Source organism: Chiloscyllium plagiosum, chromosome 12, assembly GCF_004010195.1.
Source record: "Chiloscyllium plagiosum isolate BGI_BamShark_2017 chromosome 12, ASM401019v2, whole genome shotgun sequence".
Classification (NCBI taxonomy): domain Eukaryota; kingdom Metazoa; phylum Chordata; class Chondrichthyes; order Orectolobiformes; family Hemiscylliidae; genus Chiloscyllium; species Chiloscyllium plagiosum.
The window spans coordinates 85,155,404-85,179,490 of NC_057721.1; the positions used below are offsets into that span (position 1 = coordinate 85,155,404).

Consider the following 24,087-nt stretch of genomic DNA (forward strand, 5'->3'; position numbering starts at 1 on the left):
CTTCCGAATGTCTCTCAATGTCCCTCTCTCCTGTCACTGAAAGACTGTTCCCCCGCTCCCCGACTTAAGTCTCAGTATTTTCCAACCTTTTTTTTTAAGGCATTATTTCAATAAAGAGAAGGATTTCAATGACCTGACAGCTGCTGCCTACCACAAGAAAACCCACCTCCTGGTCACGGGGTTTGCTTCAGGAATATTTCACCTCCATGAGCTGCCAGAGTTTAACCTCATCCACTCGCTCAGGTAAACTCCCAGGGTTTCGGGGATGTGCAGTGAGAGGGCAGTAAACCGGGAGGCCCCATTGATCTCCCAGTCAGTATCTGTGGGTGGATTAGGGTGGTCTTCAAGGGTGTGGGGGAGAGTGTAAACAGCGCGGGAAAGTACTGAGGGGTTGGTCACTGTCAGGGAGCTGAACGTCACTGCTTTATTCCCCCTCACGGGCCTGGGGACTGACATGGTGATGAATCTGGGGTGGGAGGCAGTGACATCTCTCTGACAGTTCCAGTTCCTAATTCTTGTTGTTTCCAGTATTTCAGACCAAAGGATCGAGTCCATTTCTGTGAATGTGTCCGGGGACTGGATCGCATTTGGATGTCCAGGTGAGGGAGTGTTTGTGAGGTTTTGCAGAGACTGAGGGTAACAGAGCATAGAACATAGAAAAGTACAGCACAGAACAGGCCCTTCGGCCCACAATGTTGTGCCGAGATTTAATCCTAATGTAAAATATAATAACAACCTACGCACACCTCAATTCGCTGCTATCCATGTGCATGTCCAGCAGACACTTAAATGTCCCCAATGCCTCTGCTTCCACCACCACAGCTGGCAACACATTCCATACTTTCTCAACTACCTCTGACCTCTCTTTTGTACCTTCCTCCTAATATCTTCAAACTATGATTTCTCGTACCAATGTGGGTTTGTCCACCACTGTGGAGAGGCTGCAGGAAGGCAAATGTGAGAAGATTCACTTCAGTGTCAAATGGAAAAGTAGAATTGTTTTTAATGGGTAGAACTTGATGTTGAAAGGGATTTAATTGTTGTACACTGAAACCAAGCTCACTGGAACACCTTCCAATCAGGACACTAAATGGTCTTTATTAGAAGAGTTTTACAGGGATTTGATGAAATTACATCTTGAATATTATGCACAATTGCCCCAGACTGAAGGGAGCATTCACATTGGAAGGTGTAAGTTTTATAGTTTTCTGCATTCTTTCTTCATTTAAATAATATTAGGCTTCTCTGTACTCCCTCACATTTCGCCACATTATGTTCCAGCTGACAAACCTTTGCCCAGTCACTTGTCTCGATCTCGTGTCATCACAGCCACATGCCTTCCCACTTGTTTTAGTGCCGTCTGTCAGTAGCACTTGGCAATGGTGTGTTCACATTTGTTATCCTAATGATTATTATATATTGTGAATAATTGTGGCCCCAGCACAGATCCCTGTAGCACTCCCATTAGTTACAGGTTTCCATTTTGCAAAAACCCCGTTAACCCAGCTCTCTGTCTTCTATTAGTTAGCCAAACCTCTGTTCATGCTAACATCCTCCCTCCTATAGCATGGGCCTTTTTTTAATTAAAACACTGTTGACATTTTATTTTTCATTGTAAGGTTTGCAACAGTATTGAATTCATAAATATGATTAAATGTTAATAAGTGAAACAAAAAGCCATGTTGTATTAGAAAAATTAATTGCAAATGTAACTGCCATTAAGGCAGTTGGTTACATTAAATACTATCTCCTCTGTAAGGAAACTAATTAGTGCATTTTTCTACAATTGTAAATTAAAGATCAAGCCTTTTGAAAAGGTCATGTTTTAATTCATGCCACACATTGCCTTCCGCTCACCTTCTACTCTTGAATAAAATGATTACAGTTTTCCAATCTAATGGGACTTTTCCAGAATCTTAAAGGATGGATAAATCCCCAGGACCTTAGCGAGTTTTGAGAAGATTTGTAGCTCAGGTTGAGGTTCTGGATATAGGTTTGCTCGTTGAGTTGGAAGGTTCATTTTCAGATGTTTCGTCACCAGACTAGGTAACATCTTCAGTGAGCCTCTGAATGAAGCACTGGTGGCGTGGCCATCTTTCTATTCATGTGTTTGGGTTTCCTTTGGTTGGTGATGTCATTTCCTGTGGTGACATCCCAGTCAACTGGGACAACACATCCAGCCTAGAACAAGCCAAACTGACTCATGCACGAGAATTCCTAGCAGCATGGCATTCCAACCGGAATTCTTATCAACAAAAATATTGACTTGGATTATATTTACCACCCCCTGAGAAAAAAAAGGGAAAGGACATCATAGGAAATTATGTCAACACAGGAAATGACATCACCACCCCTCGGAAACTCGAACATATAAATAGCAAGTGGGCTACACCACCAGTGCTTCATTCGGAGGCTCACTGAAGATGTTATCTAGTATGGTGACAAAACATCTGAAAATGAACCTTCCAGCTCACTTACATCCAGAACCTCAACCTGAGCTACAAATCTTCTTAAAACTCACTAATAAAAATTACTCCCAGTGCATCCACTATCTCTGTAGCTACTTCCTTTAATAACCGAGGGTGTTTCCATTCGGCCTGGGGGGTGTATCCCATTAGTTTCTGAAGCATTTTTTAAATCTCAACTTAGTTATATTTATTTCCTTTCTTTTGCCCTTTGATTATCTGGCCCGACCCAGTTTCCTGTTCCCAGGCCCGGTTTCCCCGTTCCCAGGCCCGGTTCCCAGCTCCAGACCCTGTTCCCAGGCCCGGTTTCCCGTTCCCAGACCCTGTTCCCAGGCCCGGTTCCCCACTCCAGACCCTGTTCCCAGACCCGGTTCCCAGCTCCAGACCCTGTTCCCAGACCCGGTTCCCAGCTCCAGACCCTGTTCCCAGGCCCGGTTCCCAGCCAGTTGTCACGATGACCCTGATCCACCCCAGAACCCCCCCACCCATTGCTGTGTGGGTGAGCTTTCATGTTCCCTGTAGAATCCAGTCCCTCTCTGGACCCTGTTTCTGCTTCCAACCTGATTTGCCTTTCACTGCTTTCTGCTTCTGAACACACTCTCGGTTTTAATTGACATCAGGATCCGACAACATTATGGAGTTTGGTCTTTGTGACTGACAGAATTTGCTCAGGATCTTGGCTGTGGTTCGGATAAGACACCCTGGTCACCCTCAACAGGGGCTTGGAGTCTGTTGCTAGGAACTGAAATTGATAGCAGACTGAAAGTAATGGCCTGAGTGTGGTGCTGGAAAAGCACAGCAGGTCAGGCTGAGATTCCCCTACTCCTCGGATGCTGCCTGACCGGCTGTGTTATTCCAGCACCACACTCTCGGTACTGAGCTCCAGCATCTGCAGTCCTCACTTTCTCCTGAAAGTAATGGCTTCAGTCTTCCTAATTTATAATTGAAGAACATTTCTGCTTATCCAATGTCAGATAAATAGCCTGTTTAATGGAGGTGGCGCTGAGTTAGGGCTGGCTTCTGTTAGTCTATGTGGGATTGTCTGGCTGCGCGGTGAGAATGGGACTGGTTGATGCAGCCCCAGCCAGTTGGCCGATGGTGAAGGTGGGTTGGGGGAGGATGGTGTGGTCACTGTGTCAAAGGCTAAAGATATTTTGAGAAAGATGAGTAATCATTTGCCCTGTCGCACTCGCAGGATGTTGTTGGTGGCTTTGCTCAGATTTGCTTCAGAACTGGGGCAAGGGTGGAATCCTGATTGGAGGAATTCCAGGAGAAGGTTCTGGGGAAAATGGGAATTAATTTGGGAAGCAACAAGATGGTGAAAAGGAAAGGATTTAGGGGAAAGGTGAGGATGTGGGATTCAGGGGTTGGGTGCTGCTGGAAGCCTGCTGATGGTTGGGATTGATGATAGAAGGCGTTTGCTGTCGTATGTCTCTGTTGGATTGAAGGGGTAAAGCCACATTGTTTGTGTGTGTTTCAGGTCTGGGGCAGCTCTTGGTGTGGGAGTGGCAGAGTGAGTCTTATGTGTTCAAACAACAAGGGCACTTCAACAACATGGTCACACTGTCGTACTCTCCAGATGCTCAGTACATCGCCACGGGGGGAGATGACGGCAAGGTGAGACCTCCTCTACTCAATCAGTCTCCTCTCGGAAAGGAGAACTGCACTTAATTCGGAACATCGCCATGGGATCATTTTACTGAGTGACTGTTTATCCTTGCGCACACTGAAAGCTAATGCAATTTAAAGTAAATTATTAAAATGCTGGGGTTATGAGTGGTCAGCCCATTGTGTTCACACCAGTCAGCAAAGATCTGACTACATTAAACCCATTTCCAGCTTTCGGCCATAGTTCTGAAGGTTATAGTAATGCAAGTGAATATCTAAGTATTGCTTAAATGTTCCGAGACTTTGATTCAATCACCCTTTCAGGCAGTGACTCTGCTTGGAGCGAGCAACATCCTCCTCAGCTCTCCTCTTACCCTTCTCCTGTCCCCTGGTTACTGACCCCTCTGCTTATGAAAACAGTGCCTTCCTATCCACCTTCTCTATGCCCCTCAGAAAAATGTACACCTCCATCAGGACCCCTCTCAACCTTGCTGCTCCACGGTGGGGAGGGGGTGGGGTTGGCAGGGATGGGGTGTGGAGGGGGTGGGGTTGATGCAGAGTGAGGTCCATGCTCTCTCTGTTACCATTGGCCTATATTTATTGATCCCTCCCCTCTGTTAGTTGGTCCGTGTGTTAAATGTCAGTGTGGGAACGGTTCATTGTGAGTGACCTTTGATCTCTGGCCTACCCCCAGGTGAAAGTTTGGAACACGAGCAGTGGTTTCTGTATTGTGACCTTCACTGAACACACAAGCGCTGTCACTGCAGTGACCTTTAACTCCACAGGTTTTGTGGTGCTGAGTGCCTCTCTGGATGGGACAGTGCGAGCATTTGACCTTCACAGGTGAGTCCTTGTTAGCAGCAGGTAATGTTCCCCCTGCGCGTGTACACAGCAACCCAGGCTGGTGAATACATCTGAAGGAAAAACAGAAACTCAGCAGGACTGGCAGCATCCATGGAGAGAAGGGCAGAGTTAGCATTTCAGGTCCAGTAACCCATCTTCAGAACTGATGGTGCTTGGGAAAGGTTGGTATAATGCTGAGGAAGGGGTGAGCGAGGAGTAAATGATGGGTGGAGGTGGAACCCAGAGAGAGAAACAGTTTGTAAGGGGTAAATGTCAATCTAGGGGAGTGAATAGCTGCTCATGGGGACCGTTAGTGGCTGACAGCGAGTTGTCTGTGATAGCAGCCCATGTGATGACAGGGCCCACTGTGCGGGTATGGGGTAACAACATGGGAGAAGGTGCTCAAACTTTAAAGCGGACGAACTCTATAATAGAGTCCAGAAGGCTATAGAATTCCCAAGCAGAAAATGAGGTGTTGTTCTTCCAGCCTGTGCAGAGCTTTGCTGGAGCACTGCCGCAAGCCTGAGACAGAGATGTTGGCCGGGGAACAGAGTGGGGTGTTAAAGTGGCAGGCAGCTGGGAGCTCAGGGTGATTTTTGTGGACAATGTGGGTGTCGCACAGTCTGTGTTTTGTCTGGAAAAATGCTGGTCATTGGGTGTATTTGGAAAGGGACTGCTATCTTTGGGGATGTATTTGGGATTGGGGTTGGTGTGTTTGTGGGTATTTGTGATGGGGTTGGTGGCTGGGTGCTCTTAGGGATGGGATTGTTCCTGTTGCCGGTTGATAATGTAGCTGGTGGGACAGTTTGGGATAACGTTGCTGAGTGAACATTTCCCTTTGTGTTTCCACAGGTATCGAAACTTCCGAACGTTCACATCACCGCGACCCACTCAGTTCACCAGTCTGGCTGTGGATATGAGTGGGGAGATTGTGTGCGCTGGCTCACAGGATTCCTTTGAAGTATTTGTCTGGTCAATGCAAACTGGCCGTTTACTGGAGGTGAGTTTGCGATTGATTGTTCAGCACAAGATCCATGATGTTCTGCTGTCTGTACAGAGAGAAAGCTGGAACAGGTTGCTGAGTTTGATCATCAGATGCAATAGTATATTGAATGACAGATGGATGGGCCGAATGGCCTATTGTTCCTGCTGCTCCTGAATGAATTCCGTCTCTGTTTAGATTAGGTTAGATTACTTACAGTGTGGAAACAGGCCCTTCGACCCAACAAGTCCACACCGACCCTCCGAAGAGCAACCCACCCAGACCCATTCCCCTACATTTACCCCTTCACCTAACACTACGGGCAAGTTAGCATGGCCAATTCACCTAACCTGCACATTTTTGGACTGTGGGAGGAAACCGGAGCACCCAGAGGAAACCCACGCAGACACGGGGAGAATGTGCAAACTCCACACACAGTTGCCTGAGGCGGGAATTGAACCCGGGTCTCTGGCGCTGTGAGGCAGCAGTGCTAACCACTTGCAGGGCCTGACCTATCTCACCCAGACACACAGCAGTTGCAGCCTCTGTCATCTGTCGCCAGTCCTCAGTCCACCAGTCTCCCCCAACAACACCCTGACCCTCCCAGCAGGATCTGGAAGGAGAGGAGAAGTGATGTATTTCCAAGTCAGGATGGAGAGTGGCTGCTACTGAGCATCACTGGTGGAGGCAGGGAGGGAGGGAAAATTGGAACAGGCACAGAGAATGTGCTGGAGAAACTCAGCAGGTCTCACAGCATCTATGGAGAGAAAGCAGAGTTAACCTTTCAAAACCGGAATGACTTCTTCAGATGTACAGTGGATGCCAGGGTTGAGCAGCCTTGTGCACCCACTCCCACCACCGCTGACACGCAGTAGCAGATGCACCAAAGACCCTCAAACAGCACCTTCAAAACCCTCAACCACTTCCATTGAGAAGGACAAGGGCAGCAGATACATGGGAACACCACCCCCTGCAAGTTCCCCTCCAACTACTCACCATCCTGACTTGGAAATATATCGCCGTTCCTTCAGTGTCTCCCTCCCTAATGTTTCGGTAAGGATTAGGAATGTTGGGGTGATGTTGTTGGACACAGAGAGGAGAATGGGGACAGAGGTGTTGCTTGTTTGAGTGCTGTAGCTTGGTGCTGGGTCAGACAGGTCCCTGTGTTATTCACTCAGTAAACTGCTTCTTACTGTTTAAATCTTGCCTTCACAGGTGCTGGCAGGGCATGAGGCTCCAGTTAGTAATCTGAGCTTCAGCCCATCACGCACACTCCTGGCTAGTGCGTCATGGGACAAAACAGTGAAATTATGGGATATGTTCGACAGCTGGAGCACCAAAGAGACTCTTGTCCTGAATTCAGATGGTGAGGCAACAGTTTTTGTTGTAGCTGTTGTGCAGTTTACTCGTGGGTAGAGAGATACCTGTCAATGTACCAGCCTAACAGGTGTCTGAGACACTAGCCAGTGTACAGATATCTCCCTGAGAGAGGAGGGGGGATGGCTGAGAGATACCAGTCAGTTTATAGCTACCTCCCTGAGCGAGAGGTGGACAGTGTGTCCAAAGAGAGATGTCAGGCTGGGTATGATCTCTCTGGGAGGCGGTTGTAAGTGTGAAGTGGTAATATCACTGAACTATGATTGACAACTCCAGCCTCCAGTGTTCTCAGGACAAAAAGGTTGATGGCAGAACAATGAATATTGTTTATTTGGATTTTAGTAAAGCCTTTGACAAGGTTCTGCCTGATAGACCAATTAGGAAATTTAGGTCTACATGGGATTCAGGGTGAGCTTACCAATTGGATATAAAATTGGCTCAATGGCAGGAGACAGGGTAATGGTGGAGGGTTGCTTTTCAGACTGGAGGCCTGTGACCAGCTGTTGCCCGAAACGTCGATTTCGCTGCTCCTTGGATGCTGCCTGAACTGCTGTGCTCTTCCAGCACCACTGATCCAGAATCTGTGTTCCCCAGGGATTGGCTCCCCTTTTGTTTATCATTTAAGTAAATTATTTCGATGAAAATATAGAAGCCGTGGTTAGTAGGTTTGCAGATGACCCCAAAATCGGTGGCACAGTAGACAGTTAAGAAGGTTATCTAAGATTACCAAAGGATCTCGATCAAATGGGTCAATGGGCTGAAAAAGTGGCAGATGGGAGCTCCATCTGGAAAAACAAGCAAGGGCTGGGCTTATACAGTTAACGGGAAGGCCTTCGGTAGTGTAGTACAACAGAGGGACCTAGGGATGCACATACATAATTCTTTGATGTTTGTGTCACATATAGACAGGTTGGTTATAAAGACATTTGGCACACTTCCCTTCATTGCTCAGTCCTCTGAGTATAGGAGTTGGGATGTCATGTTGAGGCTGTAAAAGACATTGGTGAGGGCTCTTCTGGAATACTGTGTCTAGTTCTGGTTGCTCAGTTACAGGAAGGATGCTGTCAAGCTGGAGAGGACTCAGGAGAGATTTCCCAGGATGCTGCTGGGTTTGGAGGGTTTGAGTTAAAGAGAGAGGCTGGATAGGCTGGGGCTCTCTTCACTGCAGTGTTAGAGGTTGAGAGGTGCCCTGGTAGAGGTTTATAAAATAATGAGGCGTACAGGTAGAGTTGATGGTAGTTGTCTTTTCCCTGTCCCCTGTCTGTCTGACCGGGTGCTGCCTGTCCCCTGTCTGTCTGACCGGGTGCTGCCTGTCCCCTGTCTGTCTGACCGGGCACTGCCTGTCCCCTGTCTGTCTGACCGGGCGCTGCCTGTTACCTGTCTGTCTGACCGGGTGCTGCCTGTTACCTGTCTGTCTGACCGGGTGCTGCCTGTCCCCTGTCTGTCTGACCGGGCACTGCCTGTCCCCTGTCTGTCTGACCGGGCACCACCTGTTACCTGTCTGTCTGACCGGGCACTGCCTGTTACCTGTCTGTCTGACCGGGCACTGCCTGTTACCTGTCTGTCTGACCGGGCGCCGCCTGTCCCCTGTCTGTCTGACCGGGCACTGCCTGTTACCTGTCTGTCTGACCGGGCACTGCCTGTTACCTGTCTGTCTGACCGGGTGCCGCCTGTCCCCTGTCTGTCTGATTGATCTGTTGTAGTGCTGGACGTTGCGTTCCGTCCAGATGGGCAGGAGCTGGCAGCTGTCACACTCGATGGTCAGATCACATTCTGGGATCATCAGAACGTGGTGCAGACCGGCTCCATCGAGGGACGTCACGATCTGCAGATGGGCCGCAAGGAGCTAGAGAAGATCACAGCCAAGCAAGCAGCCAAGGGCCGGTGAGTGCTAGGGGTGTGGGCCCAACTCCATGCTGGGGCCAGAGTGAGAGCCGAGGGCCGGTGAGTGCTGGGGGTGTTGGCCCGGCTCCCTGCTGGAGGTGTGGGCCCGGCTCCCTGCTGGAGGTGAGGGCCCGGCTCCCTGCTAGGGGTGTGGGCCCGGCTCCCTGCTGGGGGTGTGGGCCCGGCTCCCTGCTGGGGGTGTGGGCCCGGCTCCCTGCTGGGGCCAGAGTGAGAGCCGAGGGCCGGTGAGTGCTGGGGGTGTGGGCCTGGCTCCCTGCTGGGGGTGTGGGCCCGGCTCCCTGCTGGGGGTGTGGGGCCCAACTCTCTGCTGGGTCCAGAGTGATAGCCAAGGGCCGGTGAGTGCTGGCGGTGTGGGCCTGGCTCCCTGCTGGGTCCAGAGTGATAGCCAAGGGCCAGTGAGTGCTGGGGGTGTGGGCCCGGCTCCCTGCTGGGGCCAGAGTGAGAGCCAAGGGCCAGTGAGTGCTGGGGGTGTGGGCCCGGCTCCCTGCTGGGGCCAGAGTGAGTGCCGACGGGGCTGGAGGTAGGGGCTGAGGGGGTTGCCACTTGGGGGCAGCTGTCTGTTGATATTCTCGCTGTGCTCTCAGGTCATTCTCCACGGTGTGTTATTCAGCTGATGGCCTGTCAGTTCTGGCTGGTGGACATTCCAAGTTTGTCTGCATTTACAACGTGAAAGAGCAGCTCCTGGTGAAGAAGTTTGAGATTTCGTGTAATCTCTCTCTGGATGCAATGGAGGTAAGTATCCTGGGAAACAGCAACATCATTTCTACTTACCATCGTCTAACCCTCCATTAATAGCATTTGAAATATCATAATGTTCATTCTGTACTGTCCGTTTCTAACCGTCCTTCCTGGACAGTCCCTCACACACTGACCCTCACTGGGGGACAGTCCCACACACACACTGACCCTCACTGGGGGACAGTCCCATACACACACTGACCCTCACTGGGGGACAGTCCCATACACACACTGTCTCTCACTGGGGGACAGTCCCACACACACACTGACCCTCACTGGGGGACAGTCCCATACACACACTGAATCTCACTGGGGGACAGTCCCACACACACACTGACTCTCACTGGGGGACAGTCCTGTACACACACTGACCCTCACTGGGGGACAGTCCCATACACACACTGACCCTCACTGGGGGACAGTCCCACACACACAAGCACTGACCCTCACTGGGGGACAGTCCCACACACACACTGACCCTCACTGGGGGACAGTCCCATACACACACTGACCCTCTCTGGGGGACAGTCCCACACACACACTGACCCTCACTGGGGGACAGTCCCATACACACACTGACTCTCACTGGGGGACAGTCCCACACACACACTGACCCTCACTGGGAGACAGTCCTGTACACACACTGACCCTCACTGGGGGACAGTCCCACACACACACTGACACTGGGGTACAGTGGCATTAATGTGGTTCTCCAACAGTTGTGGTAGGAGAGTTTGGGCTGTATGGCCTTTAAAGATTCACTGTTTGATGTTTTAACAAGTTGATGGTTGTGTTTTAGGAGTTCCTGGATCGCAGGAAGATGACGGAGTTTGGAAGCATGGCACTGATCGATGACGGTGCTGGTGATGAGGATGGAGTGGCTATCAGCTTGCCAGGAGTAAAGAAGGGTAAAGTGTTTGGGAATACAGCTGTAGTGAGGCCTCAGTGTGATATGGTACAGGTGGTAGTTTGGAAATGATAGGGAGGGTGCTGGTTTTATATCGTTTCCACCCCCAGCAAACTGAAGAATTTTCCCAGCATTAATTAGTTGACTGCATATTGTGATTGGTGAATTTTGTTTCGATGTTATCCTCTCAATATGGGCAATAGTTTCAGCAAGTGCCGAGCAGGTATATTTTGCATTAAAATCCTAGCTGAGGGTCCCCTTGTGGTGCGGTGGTAATGTCCCTGCCCCTAGACCAGGAGACCTGGGCTGGAGTCCCACCTGCTTCAGGCGTGTGTAATAACATTTCTGAACAGGTTGATTAGAAAAAAACAGGTTAAAAGTAAAATCCTAGCTGAACTCCTTAACCACATGGCATAACTACAGCCAACAGTTCTGCTATTTCTAGACATGAAATTGAATTAGACTAATTAACATAATTTGTTAAGGCTCATTAATCCTTGCAGGATGTGACACACATTCAAACATAGGCACCTGTTCTCTGCAAACAAAAAGTATGTGTTCAAGCCTTCCCCTATTGGTGAACCTCTTGGGAACTAGAAACTATAGTTTCCCATTTCTTTCTCCATGGCAACACTGTAACCAATCAGCACCCTGTTCCCGGGTATTGTAAACAGTTGTGATTGTGTGAAATTTGGCATTCTTGCATTAGTCCTGATGACTGCAGTAACATTCACAGGAATTGGAAACAGTTCAAAGGCAGTTCACTTGACTAAGTCCTGGTAAGGGGAGGGAGAGGAGGTATTTTTAGGTAGAAAGTTTAGTTAATCTGAACCTAGACCCATTAGACTTTCAAAGAACGAGAGGCAATCTGATTGAAACCTCAAACTCTGTAGGGATTGATGAGGTCAGTCCAGAGACCATGTTCCCTTGTGAAGAATTGTAAACCAGGAGAGGTCACTGTTTAACAATAGAAACATCTGCCATTGAAAACAGCGAGGATAAAGTGTTTTGTTTGTTTTGTCTGAGGATTGTTAATGTTTGGAACTGTCTTCCCCAGAGACCAATGGGGACTGTGTCATGTTTGACTGACAAGGGAGTTGGGGCTAATGGGGAGGTGTGTGAGGGTCGGGAAATAGAGTTGATGCCAAGGTCAGACTATGATCTTATTGACGAGTGAAGCTGACTTAAAGAACCAAGTAGCATGTATACAGCGTGGAAACAGACCCTTGCTCATGCTGACCTGGCTTCCTACGTTAATCTAGTGCCTGTACTTGCCCCATATCCTTCTAATCCTTTCCTGTCCATGTATTTGTCCAAAGGCCTTTTACAGGGGTAAATATTGTTGATGTACCTGCCTCAACCACTTCCACTGGCAGCTCATTCCATCTGCGTACCTCCCTCTGTGTAAAAACATTGCCCCTCAGGTTCCCTTTTATTCTTCCCCCTCTAACATGGAACTGCTGCCCTCTAATCCTTGATTCCCCAACTCTGGGGAATTTGACTGAGTGTATTCACCCTATCCATGCCTCTCACGATCTTCTACCCCTCTGTACGATCCCCCCTCAGCATGAATGAAGGGTCTGTTTCCATGCTGTACAGCTGTATGCTTGAAAGAGACAGGTCCTAGCGGTTCAACCTGACCCTATAACTCAGTCGAGCAGCATCTGTGGAGAGAGAAGCAAAGTTAATGTTTTGAGTTGCGTGAGTCCTTCAGACCTGAGAAGCCAAGTGCCTACTTCTGCTTTGAAATAACTGAGAAAGGAAAATCACGGAGAGGGTCAGATATGGGCTTGTACTTTTAATTTTTCCTTTTTAGGGAGTTTGGTTCAGAGAGATGGGTATAGTACAACAGCACAGCCATGGGCAGGAGAGAGCTATGAGCTGTCATTTCAGAGTTCAGTTACCCATGTCACCTTTATAATCCTCGTCCGAATCACTTACCTTGACTTCTCTCCAAGTTCTTGAACAAGGAGCTGGGTAATGGCTGTGATCTATGATTATGGGTGGCATGGTGGCTCAGTGGTTAGCACTGCTGCCTCACAGCACCAGGAACCCAGGTGACTCTCTGTGTGGAGTTTGCACATTCTCCCCGTGTCTGCGTGGGTTTCCTCCGGGTGCTCCGGTTTCCTCCCACACTCCAAAGATGTGCAGGTCAGGTGAATTGGCCTTGGGGAATGCGGGGTTACAGGGACAGGGGCTGTTTCTGGGTTGGTGTTGATTTGATGGGTCGAATGGCCTGCTTCACACTGTAGAGATTCTCTGATCCCCCTGTAGTAGTGCCTTTTGCGGTCTGTCTGTGTTGAAGGTAGTTTGATTTAGATGGCTTGTTTATGAAGGTGAAGTGATCAGGTTGAGACTGAGCTTCACTCAGCTGTGCTGCACCTGGATAAGTGTGCACTGTTTTAACACTGAGTGAAGCCAGTGCCAGGCTTGCACTAACACTCTCCTTTCTCTCTGTAACTGTAGGTGACATGAGTTTACGACACTTTAAGCCGGAGATCCGAGTGACATGCCTTTCCTTCTCACCGACAGGTACGAGGTGTGAGAACAATCTGTACTCACTGACCGGGGCACACTGCTCTCTGTACAGCAGCACTTTGGGCTCAATATAAATCTCTCATTGTTCTGGTCTCCCTGGTAACTGGTCCCAACCTGCTTTTACGGTCAGTTTATTGTAAATGCTCAGCCATTGCTGGGGTTGGTGTAAGACCAACATTTCTGAGCGTCCTGTTCATCCCTTTCCATGGACCTGATACTGTCAGATGATGTGGCCAATTGTAAAATGGTTTCTAACATGAGAGTGTTAAGGAGAAAGTGAGGACGGCAGATGCTGGAGATCAGAGCTGAAAATGTGTTGCTGGAAAAGCACAGCAGGTCGGGCAGCATCCAGGGAACAGGAGAATCGACGTTTCGGGCATGAGCTCTTCTTCAGGAAGAAGGGCTTATGCCCGAAACGTCTATTCTCCTGTTCCTTGGATGCTGCCTGACCTGCTGCGCTTTTCCAGCAACACATTTTCAGATGAGAGTGTTAAGGTCCATCTTCTGTCTAACTCTGTTGTTCCTTGTAATATCAAAGTAATGAAAAGATAAGCAGTATGAGCCAGGTCGCCCTCACGGACTGCCGGCAGTCTCGTCAATTCCCTGCGCTCTGACCCGGTCTATCCTCACATCCAAAGCTGCCTGTCTGTATGTGGGCCCCTGCAAACTGCATCTGACTGTGTTGAACTGAATGAAGCCATTCTGATACCAGATATTACTGTCATGAGTGATTCAGAACAAATTGAGGGTCTTAACCCATTAGGATATGAAGCATAATTCTTTGAGAAGGTGCAGTGTGATTTCCCGGGGGGTCTGGTTAAAGGGATTTGAATATGTGAAACAAAATAAAATTGATAGTAAAGAAATTGTAATAACGATGTGTGAATAGACACATCTGTTCCATCTTTCATTTCCAGGAGTGAGCCAAGTAACTGCTGGGATGATAACAGGGATAATAAGGTCAGTGTTCCAGTATATCCTGGCAGCACGGGGTCAGATACAGAGTAAAACTCCCTCTACACTGTCCCCATCAAACACTCCCAGGACAGGGACAGCACAGGGTCAGATACAGAGTAAAGCTGCCTCTACACTGTCCCCATCAAACACTCCCAGGGACAGGGACACCATAAGGTGTAGGTGATGAGAGTAAATCTCTCTCTTCTTCCTCCAGGCAGGAGCTGGGCAGCCACCAGTACAGAGGGGCTCCTCCTTTACTCGCTGGATGGTTGTGTGGTCTTTGACCCTTTCGATCTGGATGAGGAGGTTACGCCGAGCAGCGTGAGGCGGGTCCTACGTCAGAAGGAATTTACAGCAGCCATCATGATGGCACTCCGCCTGAATGAGGCCAAACTGATCCTGGAGGTTCTGGAGACTGTGCCTCACACAGACAGTGAGTATACACCAATCTCCGACAGGCAACTACCCTGCACAGGGATCAGTAACCACTCACACACTTCCAACAGTGCAGCACTCCCGCAGTACTGACCCTCTGACAGTGCAGCACTCCCTCAGTACTGACCCTCTGACAGTGCGGCACTCCGTCAGTACTGACCCTCTGACAGTGCAGCACTCCCTCAGTACTGACCCTCTGACAGTGCGGCACTCCGTCAGTACTGACCCTCTGACAGTGCGGCAGTCCCTCAGTACTGACCCTCTGACAGTGCAGCACTCCCTCAGTACTGACCCTCTGACAGTGCGGCACTCCGTCAGTACTGACCCTCTGACAGTGCAGCACTCCCTCAGTACTGACCCTCTGACAGTGCGGCACTCCCTCAGTACTGACCCTCTGACAGTGCAGCACTCCCTCAGTACTGACCCTCTGACAGTGCAGCACTCCCTCAGTACTGACCCTCTGACAGTGTGGCACTCCCTCAGTACTGACCCTCTAACTGTGTGGCATTCTGTCTGGGATCAGACAGCCCATTGATAGTAAGCGCCTGCCTGCCCCAGCTTCACTGTTACTGTATTCACAGGCGAGGCCTCAGATCTTTGTGAGATGTGACTGTGAGCAACTTCATAACCACACAACAATGTGGCGTCAGCCTCGCACCTCCTCTGTCTCACTTTTCTCTTTGGTCTGTAGTTTCTCTGCTCTGTCCCTGTCTTACCACCCATCTCTCTCTCTCTCTCTCTCTCTGTGTTCCAGTTGACCTGGTGTGCTCAACTCTGCCTCTGACGTATGTGGAGAAAGTCCTTCAGTTTGTTGCCTCGGCTCTGGAAACCTCACGGCACCTGGAGTTCTTCCTGACCTGGGCCCAGCGCTTACTCACTCTCCACGGACAGAAGCTGAAGGCCAGGTGAGAGTCAGACTGTGGGGTACCTGGGGGGAGATCAGCTTCATGCTGTACGGGAGAGACATCCTGCCAACTTTACCCAGACAGGGGAATGGTGACAGCTCCGGGGCTGGAAGGGACGTCGTGTGAGCTTGGGCTTGTACTCACTGGAGTTCAGGAGAGTGAGGGGGGAGCTGACTGAGGGATATGAAATACTGAAGGGGATTGATAAGGTCAATGTAGGACAGATGTTCCCCCTTGTGGGACAGTCACAAACACATGGTTATAGATACAGAGTGCGAGGAGATAGACTCAGACCTGAGATGAGGAGAGACCATTCCTCTGAGAGGGTTGTGAATCTGTGGAACCCTACAGTGTGGAAACAGGCCCTTCGGCCCAACAGGTCCACACCGACCCTCCAAAGAGTAACCTGTGCAGATCCATTCTCCTTCCCCATTGCTCTGCATTTACCCCTGACAGATGCACCTAGCCTAAATCAATATGTTTCTAATGAAAAGCGGGATTAAGGGCTATGGGGAGCAGTAGGGCAGGGAAATGGAGTTGAGACCAGGATAAGATCATTCCTGATCATGGTAACTGGGTGGAGTGGGCTTGAAGGGATGAATCCCTTCCTCCCTCCCCTAATTCTGACCTTCCTCTGGCACCTCAAGAATCCCTTTAGATGAAGCTATCCAGCCAATTGTGGCAGCCCAGTCTGTGCTTGGGCTCACCAATCGGCTCACCAATCGAGAGGAGACTGACTGCATTGGGAGCAGTGAATATGGCAAACTGTTTTGAAAGAATTACAAGTAAATTGCTGCTTCACCTGGAACAGTCTTGATCTTGTGCTCCTCCCCTTACTGCGCGAGACCTGCTGCAGTGCCCCAGCTTACACCCTGCCCTGCACATATTCCCACGTGGCAGTGCCCACTAATAGACTGTGCCTGTTGGGTATCATTGCTTGCAGAGCAGTTTCGGAGATGTGTTCAGGGTAAATTGCCCGTTGCAGTATTGTTGATTTTACAGTTCCTGGAAATGTGCTTTCTCAGTGCAGGTTAATTTGGTGGGTGTATGTTTGTTCCCACAGGTCAGTGGTGTTGCTGCCAATGATCCAGGCTCTGCAGCGGAGCATCCGACATCACTTTGACACAGTGTCCAAGCTGTAAGTCAATGGCAGGCTCCTGCCCAGACGTTCCTCTATGTTCTTCACACACAGCCCCAAAGCTGCACTCTCTGATATCCCGTTACACCCTTTTAACCATCGGGTCAGCAACAAGTACTCCCCATCCCTTCCCCGAAACCCGGCACACACTTCCTTTTCGGATAACAATCCGTCATCCATTTAAAACCTTCGATCCACTCCCCCTCCCCCACGCTCTGACAGTACATCCCAGACCCTAACCCCGGAGTGAACCTCCCCCTCCCCCCACACTCTCAGACAGTACATCCTAGACCCTAACCACTTGCTGCATTAAAATCTTTCGCCTTGTGTCACGTTGTTTCTTTTGCGAAATTGCCTTCAATCTTTGCTCTTGATTCTTCATCAATGGCAACATTTTGTCCTGATCACCCCTGTTTTAAATAACTAACCCACTGAGTTTATCCACTGCTGACAAACAACTGATCATGACACCATGCTGTGGATACAACTCAGTGGGATGTAAATGGTGCAGAGTAGAAGAAAAATCAAATTTCAAAATAATTTAAAGAAAAGTGGAAGAGAATAAATCTAAAAGTAGAGACAGCGAACTGAAGATTGAATGCTGGAAGCATTCACTCGAGGGGTTCTCGAGGGGTACAAGTATCTCACACATGGAGGGGGCAACCTTAGCAAACTCTTATCTGTGAAACCCAGTTTTGGATTGAGCCACAAGTAGCAAGAGGCCTGGTAATGCTTCTGAGCCCCATTCTAGACTTGACAGCCAAGAAGATGTCTTGATAACGTGCAGGGTAGGTGATGGCCTTGTGTTATTATCAAAAGACTATTAATCCAGGATCCAGGTTATATTCTTGGGACCCAGGTTTCAAATCTCACCACACTGACAGCAGAACTTTAATGCAATAAAAACCTGGAATTAAAATTCCAATGATGACCATGAAACCATTGTCAATTGTAAAATCCCACATGGGTCACTGACATCCTTTAAGAAAGAAAACTGTGACCTTACAACCCCAGACCCTAACCCTCGAGTCAACCCCCCCCTCCCCCACGCCTTCGGACTGTACATTCTAGACCCTCACCCCTCTCTAGGTGAAGTTGATTTCTGTCATGTCTCTGCATCTTCTGTTAATTATTTTAAGTTGCTATCTCCCATTCTTGATCCTCCCGACGTGGGGAGCAGTATGTTGCAGGTGTTGACGAACACGTTTTATAAACTGGGCTAATATTTGGGCGGCACGGTGGCACAGTGGTTAGCACTGCTGCCTCATAGCGCTAGAGACCCGGGTTCAATTCCCACCTTGGGCAACTGTCTGTGTGGAGTTTGCATATTCTCCCTGTGTCTGCGTGGGTTTCCTCCGGGTGCTCCGGTTTCCTCTCACAGTCCAAAGATGTGCAGGTTAGGTGAATTCGCCATGCTAAATTGCCCGTGGTGTTGGGAGGGTTGCTCTTCGGAGGGTCGGTGTGGACTTGTTGGGCCGAAGGGCCTGTTTCCACACTGTAAGTAATCTAATCTAATTTGTGCGTGGGGAGGTATTGGGTATGGGTGCTGGATTGGTGGGTAGTGGTTGAGGCCATGGTGTGACGCTTAGTTTGCATTCTCGGAGATTTCTTTCTCTGTTTGTGAAATTTCACATTCAGTTGTATGTTTTGGATTGGGAGATGGTGAGGAAGGAACGGGAGGCACGCTGTGCTGTTGCTGGTTTCAGGCTGTGGCGCTGACTGTTGTGTTGTTCTACTGACACGGTGCTGGTTTTGTGTACTCAAGGTGTGACTGGAATCGCTACAACATGAGGTATGCACTCACCCTGTCCCAGCAGAAAGGAATGAAACGCCCAGCAGAATTGGCAGAGAGTGATGAAGACAGTGACTCTGAAGGAGACACCGAGCAACTGATGGATGTGAGTGACTAAGCTGAGAACCCCCAGAATGGTTCTGTTGATTTACAACAACCTCTTGTTGTCCTTCAGCAACATCCATGGGGACATCACAGTCTCAAAGTGGTAGCTACAACAAGAGCCCAGTCATCAGGAACCACTTGTAATTTGGCAGTGAAGCAACAGCATGTGGGCTATACACTGTGGGATGTTGTATATCTCGACTCGTTAGATTATGGAATGAAAACAATATTCACGATGAATGGAAATAGTTCTTTCTCATGGGCTGACTGCTGGGGGAACGTACAAAGATTCATGCAGGAAGTCTCCTCGTGAGAAGTGTCCCTTCTCCAAAACTGTGACTTATTGAATGTGGAAGGAAACAAACATGTTTGATGCTCTGTTTGACTAAGACTGCTTCCTCCTGATGTAAATGATGTATAATACATGTTTTAATAAACTGTGGATGGTTGTATTGATGACATTGTGAAGTTTTGAACTTGTGTGAAAAGCTGGTTTTCTTAGCAATTCCTGAGAAGCCAGTTCAAGGACATTGTACGCCCCAGTCCAACACCTGCATCTCCAAATCACAAAATAACAAAGTTAGAAATCACACACCAGGTTAGAGTCCAACAGGTTTATTTCGGAGCGCTGCTCCTTCATCAGGTGGTTGTGGAGTATAAGATCGTAACACACAGAATTTATAGCAAAGATTCACAGTGTGATGTAACTGAAATTATATATTCTAAAAGACCTGGATGTTTTGTTAAGTTTCTCATCTTTTAGAATGACCATGTTGGGTTCAGTTCTTTCACATGTAAATCACAAAACGTTTTAAAGTTACATTCTCAAGTGAACTTGAACAATTGGTCTCATGTCGGCCCGGGTAATACATTGAAGGTGTGAGCTCCCCTGTGTGAGGCTGTCTGCGCCCCAATGTTCAGACTGACTCTAATCCAAAAAATGGATTTACAGAATCTTACATCGATTCATGCAGTTTTTGAGCAAAATAAAATGTAATTCTGCAAGTACAAATTCACCCCACAAATTTATAATTGTGTGTGCGCGCGCGGTCGCAGGTTATGAGTGTCTGTGAAAGCATGTGTGTGTGTAAAGAGGTATAAGGCTGTAAGAGGGTGCATGAGTGTGGGAGTGTATGTGTGAGCATATGAAAGAGAGCTTGTGTATGAGAGAGGGTCTGTGTGACTGTATGGGTCTGTAGGAGTGTGTGTGTGTGTGTGTGTGTACCGAGTTCGGTACCCATGGGGAGGGCCTCAACCAAGACCTTGGGTTCATGTCACACTACACACGTGCACACAGACAGACGTGCAGACATACACTCCTACAGAGCCCATACATACACGCAGACCCTCATACACAAGTGCACCCTCTCACAGACGCATACCCCTTCACATTCTCACACAGACTCTCTCTCAGACTCCCATAACCCCCACACACACACCTGCACGCATACATAAATTTGTGGGGTGAATTTGTACTTGCAGAATTATTTTATTTTGCTCAAAAACTGCATGAGTCCATGTAAGATTCTGTAAATCCATTTTTTTTAAGAGTCAGTCTGAACATTGGGGCACAGACAGCCTCACACAGGGCACCTCACACCTTCAATGCATTTGAGAGTGAAAGGGTGTTAAACTGGAATAAGGGAAGTTTATGAAAACATGATGCACCAAGGAGCTGGGCTTTATTGGGAAAAGAAATGATGGTGCAGAGGCAATGAATGTTCTTGAAGAGTGTATTACGCGACTTGCAGCAACGATACACACCTTCAGAGTGGAAAAAGCAAGAAATCAGTCAACCCTGTTTGGCAAAGGAAATTCAGGATTGTAAAAGATTAGAAGAACATGCTTACACTGTGGCCAGAAATCAGAGGATTGGGAATATTTTTGAGAATGTAACAAAGACAGACCAAGAAACAGGTGGAGTCAGGAGACTTTATATTGGGGAATAGAGAAATGGTAGAGATGTTAAATTATTACTGTGTCTGTTTTAACTGAGAAATCTCCCAAAAGTATCTCTGAGGAGATGAAGGAAATTGACATTATTAAGGAGATTGTGCTGATTAATTAGTGGGTCTGAAATTTGATAAGTTTCCAGGAGCCAGATTGTCTACATCCTAGAAGAAGGTAGCTGTAGAGGTAGTTGATGCATCAGTGATTTATGTTTCAAACCTCTGTAGATTATAGAATGGAAAACCGATTTTAAATGGCATAAAAACAGGGGCGAGGGGAAAACCAGAACTGTAGCCCTGTTGATTTACATCAGTCTTCAGGATAAAGCTAGAACCCACTGTTGAGATAGATAAATAAATACTTGGTTAAAATCAACAGAGGGAACTCAATTAATGTATATATAGGTTTTTGGAAAGTTTTTGATAAAGTCCCCCACAGGAGGATGGTTAGAAAAATTAATGATTTTTCTGACAGAAAATAAATGTTGCAGGTTGAAACTAGTGAGGTACCAGAAGGTCAGTATTTGGGACCAATCCACGGTTGGAGGGTTTGAACTATGGGGAGAGGTTGAACAGGCTGGGGCTGTTTTCCCTGGAGCGTCAGAGGGTGAGGGGTGACCTTATAGAGGTTTACAAAATTCTGAGAGGCATGGATAGGATAAATAGACATAGTCTTTTCCCTGGGTTGGGTGAATCCAGAACTCGAAAGCATAGGTTTAGGGTGAGAGGGGAAAGATATAAAAGGGACGTAACAGGCAACTTGTTCACGCAGAGGGTAGTATGTGTATGGAATGAGCTGCCAGAGTACATGGTGGAGGTTGGTACAATTGCAACATTTAAAATGGGTATATGAATAGGAAGGGTTTGGAGGGATGTGGGCTGGGTGATGGCAGGTGGGACTAGATTGGGTTGGGATGTCTGGTCAGCATAGATGGGTTGGACCGAAGGGTCTGTTTCCATGCTGTACATCTCTATGACTCTAACTGTATATGTCAATGATTCAGAGTTGAGGACCAAATGTAAAATGTCCAAATTTGTGAATGTTACAAAGCTAAGCGGGAATTTTTTTAAGAAAGCTTTTTAAAATTCAATCCTGAGGTGTAGGTGTTGCTGGTTGGTCCAGCATTTATAGCCCGTCCCTAACTGACCCCTTGAGAAGACGGGGATGAGCTGCCTTCCTGAGTCCATCTTTTGTAGGGTGACCCACAATGCTGACAGAGAATTTCAGGATTTCGACCCAGTGGCAGTGAAAGAAAAGTAATATTTTGTTTTAATTCATGGGGTTGTTGGAACTCAGTCATCTCAGTTCCAGTACATCTCTGCAGGAGTTCTTCAGGCACAAAACTGATCATTTTGATAATTAAATAATTTAAACTTCTCATGCAACCCATGAGCCTATTTCCCAGCACAAGGTTTTGGGGGTTTGGTGTTGGACGTTTGGAAATGGATAATTTGAATTTGGATATTCAGTATTATTAATTTGGTAAAGAATAGATCACAAATAAATAAATAACATCAGGTTTCTCATACTCAAAAAAAGAAAGATAGCATTGGAAGCAGCTAAAATGATTTCAAACGTGTAAGACGTGTCCCTGAATCTCTGCTGAATAAATGTGTATTTTACCTGTAAAGAGTATATTCAGAGCCTAATTTTTGGAAATAGAATATGTGGAACTGAGATAATTGGTCTCTTAACAATGTCAGTCATCTTGTTTTCTGCAAAGTATGACTCTAAGCAGCAGAGATTTCCCGGATTTTGATTGATTCCAGTTTTGCTGGGGCTCTTAGATGCCACACTCAGTCAAACACACAACTTTACACTAAGTCCATTTCAAATGTGACATAATCAGAACTCTGATAGTTGGGAGTGGCACAGAAATTATCTGTGGATGGGGTTGACTTATTCCTGGGTAATAACTTAACGGGAGCATGATTCATAGCTTCATCCACAATTGCACAGAGTCTGATTGAGATTAAGGAAATGGAACATTTGCAGGAACAGGTTCCAGGTATTTTTCCGTTATGTGCAGAGACCAGAGCAATGGCTAAACATTGTCTTTCACCAGAGAGCACAGTGATACTTCAAGTGGATGTTAGGGGAAAACGAAGATAATTCAAATGAAAAAAACAATTCTGTTTAATTGAGGCTAAGAAAGCAGATCCAGAGTTAAATATGATGGTGGAGTTTCTGAATGGTGTTCTGTTAAAATGGAGTTTACTGAGTAAGTGGAGACATCCTCACAGACCTGCAGGTGAAGAATGGACATTAAAAAGTGAGACCATTCAGATATTGAAGGACAGTAAAGAATGAACCTCAAAAGGGTTATGTTACGATATGGGGTAAACCCCTTCGCCATCTAATTTAAATCAGAAAAGATTTATCCATTGTGGTAATGTGTGAAAATTCGAGATGCCAAGAACGATCCCAAAGATCACTATTTAAAGTAAAAATTAACAACTTTGTTTTTACTTAAAAGTCTAACAGAGAGTAATTAACTAACAACTATTTATACCTCATTTCTCTAACCTATCTTTTACTTTTCCTTCTATAATACTGGTCCAATTAAAACCTCCGATTACCAAGAATTCAAATTTGAAAACCAGCCAGCAGTCAAATCTTCTCTTTGTATCTTCCTCTGTGTTTTCTTCTTCTTAGGGTTTCTATTTCACAGGTTGTTGATTGATAAAGGTACCTTTAAGAGAGTTATTGTGTGGGTAGTCTGCATGTGTTGGTGGCTTGGCAGTTCTCCCCCAACTGTTCTTTCTTTTTTGGTTGTATACCCCAAAGCATTGGATCGTTTCATTGGTGTTGACAAAATACCAAATTCAAAGTTGATTGGATTTGGTATTTTGGGGCATAGTTTAAACTGATTAGCCAAATTTGAATTTGTTTTTTGTCTTGTAGCAACCCAGGTACTGCTAGCTACTGGACCAAATGTTACATTGTAAATTCTGCAGCACTCTGTTTGCCTGTCTAAGTCCTTGCTCACTCTCCATTCTCTTAAAGCTACGGTACACCTCTACACCTTCATACCAATAAAGTGAATTATTTGATAAATACTCCTGATCACTGGATGAAGAATCAGTTACGTCACAATGTTATAGAAGTATGATTATTAGTCGAAGAAATTGTGTAAATCCCTATAAAGTGTGAACAAAAATGGATTAATGTAATTTTCTTCGGCTTTATTATTTACATATCATTTCTACATTGTAATGAAATGCATTTGGAAATGGCATTTCATTTTGCGAGGATGAAGACATGTTAGAAATACACATATATTTATCAACAATGAGAAACCAGAATATGAAGTCGTTTGGGCATTTCTGGACTGAGTACAGATTTATTATGCAGTTCTAGAACATCGAACAGTACAGCGCAGAACAGGCCCTTCGGCCCTCAATGTTGCACCAACCTGTGAACTATTCTCAGCTCGTCCTCC

The 24,087-nt window shown here is 47.2% G+C and overlaps 1 protein-coding gene across 1 annotated transcript in view; it reads left to right on the forward strand.

Annotated features, from left to right (window-relative positions):
• Positions 1 to 19,151, forward strand: part of pwp2h (PWP2 small subunit processome component) — a 29,744-nt gene extending 10,593 nt beyond the window's left edge. Inside the window, exons 8-21 of the mRNA XM_043701438.1 lie at positions 100 to 243; positions 529 to 599; positions 3,946 to 4,082; positions 4,768 to 4,916; positions 5,769 to 5,916; positions 7,114 to 7,264; positions 8,979 to 9,159; positions 9,765 to 9,912; positions 10,718 to 10,826; positions 13,292 to 13,357; positions 14,535 to 14,753; positions 15,510 to 15,660; positions 16,724 to 16,798; positions 18,564 to 19,151. Of these exons, the coding sequence (XP_043557373.1) occupies positions 100 to 243; positions 529 to 599; positions 3,946 to 4,082; positions 4,768 to 4,916; positions 5,769 to 5,916; positions 7,114 to 7,264; positions 8,979 to 9,159; positions 9,765 to 9,912; positions 10,718 to 10,826; positions 13,292 to 13,357; positions 14,535 to 14,753; positions 15,510 to 15,660; positions 16,724 to 16,798; positions 18,564 to 18,708 (1,894 nt within the window). The 3' untranslated portion in view covers positions 18,709 to 19,151. The remainder of the gene's footprint in view (positions 1 to 99; positions 244 to 528; positions 600 to 3,945; positions 4,083 to 4,767; positions 4,917 to 5,768; positions 5,917 to 7,113; positions 7,265 to 8,978; positions 9,160 to 9,764; positions 9,913 to 10,717; positions 10,827 to 13,291; positions 13,358 to 14,534; positions 14,754 to 15,509; positions 15,661 to 16,723; positions 16,799 to 18,563) is intronic.
• The last annotated feature ends 4,936 nt before the right edge of the window (positions 19,152 to 24,087 follow it).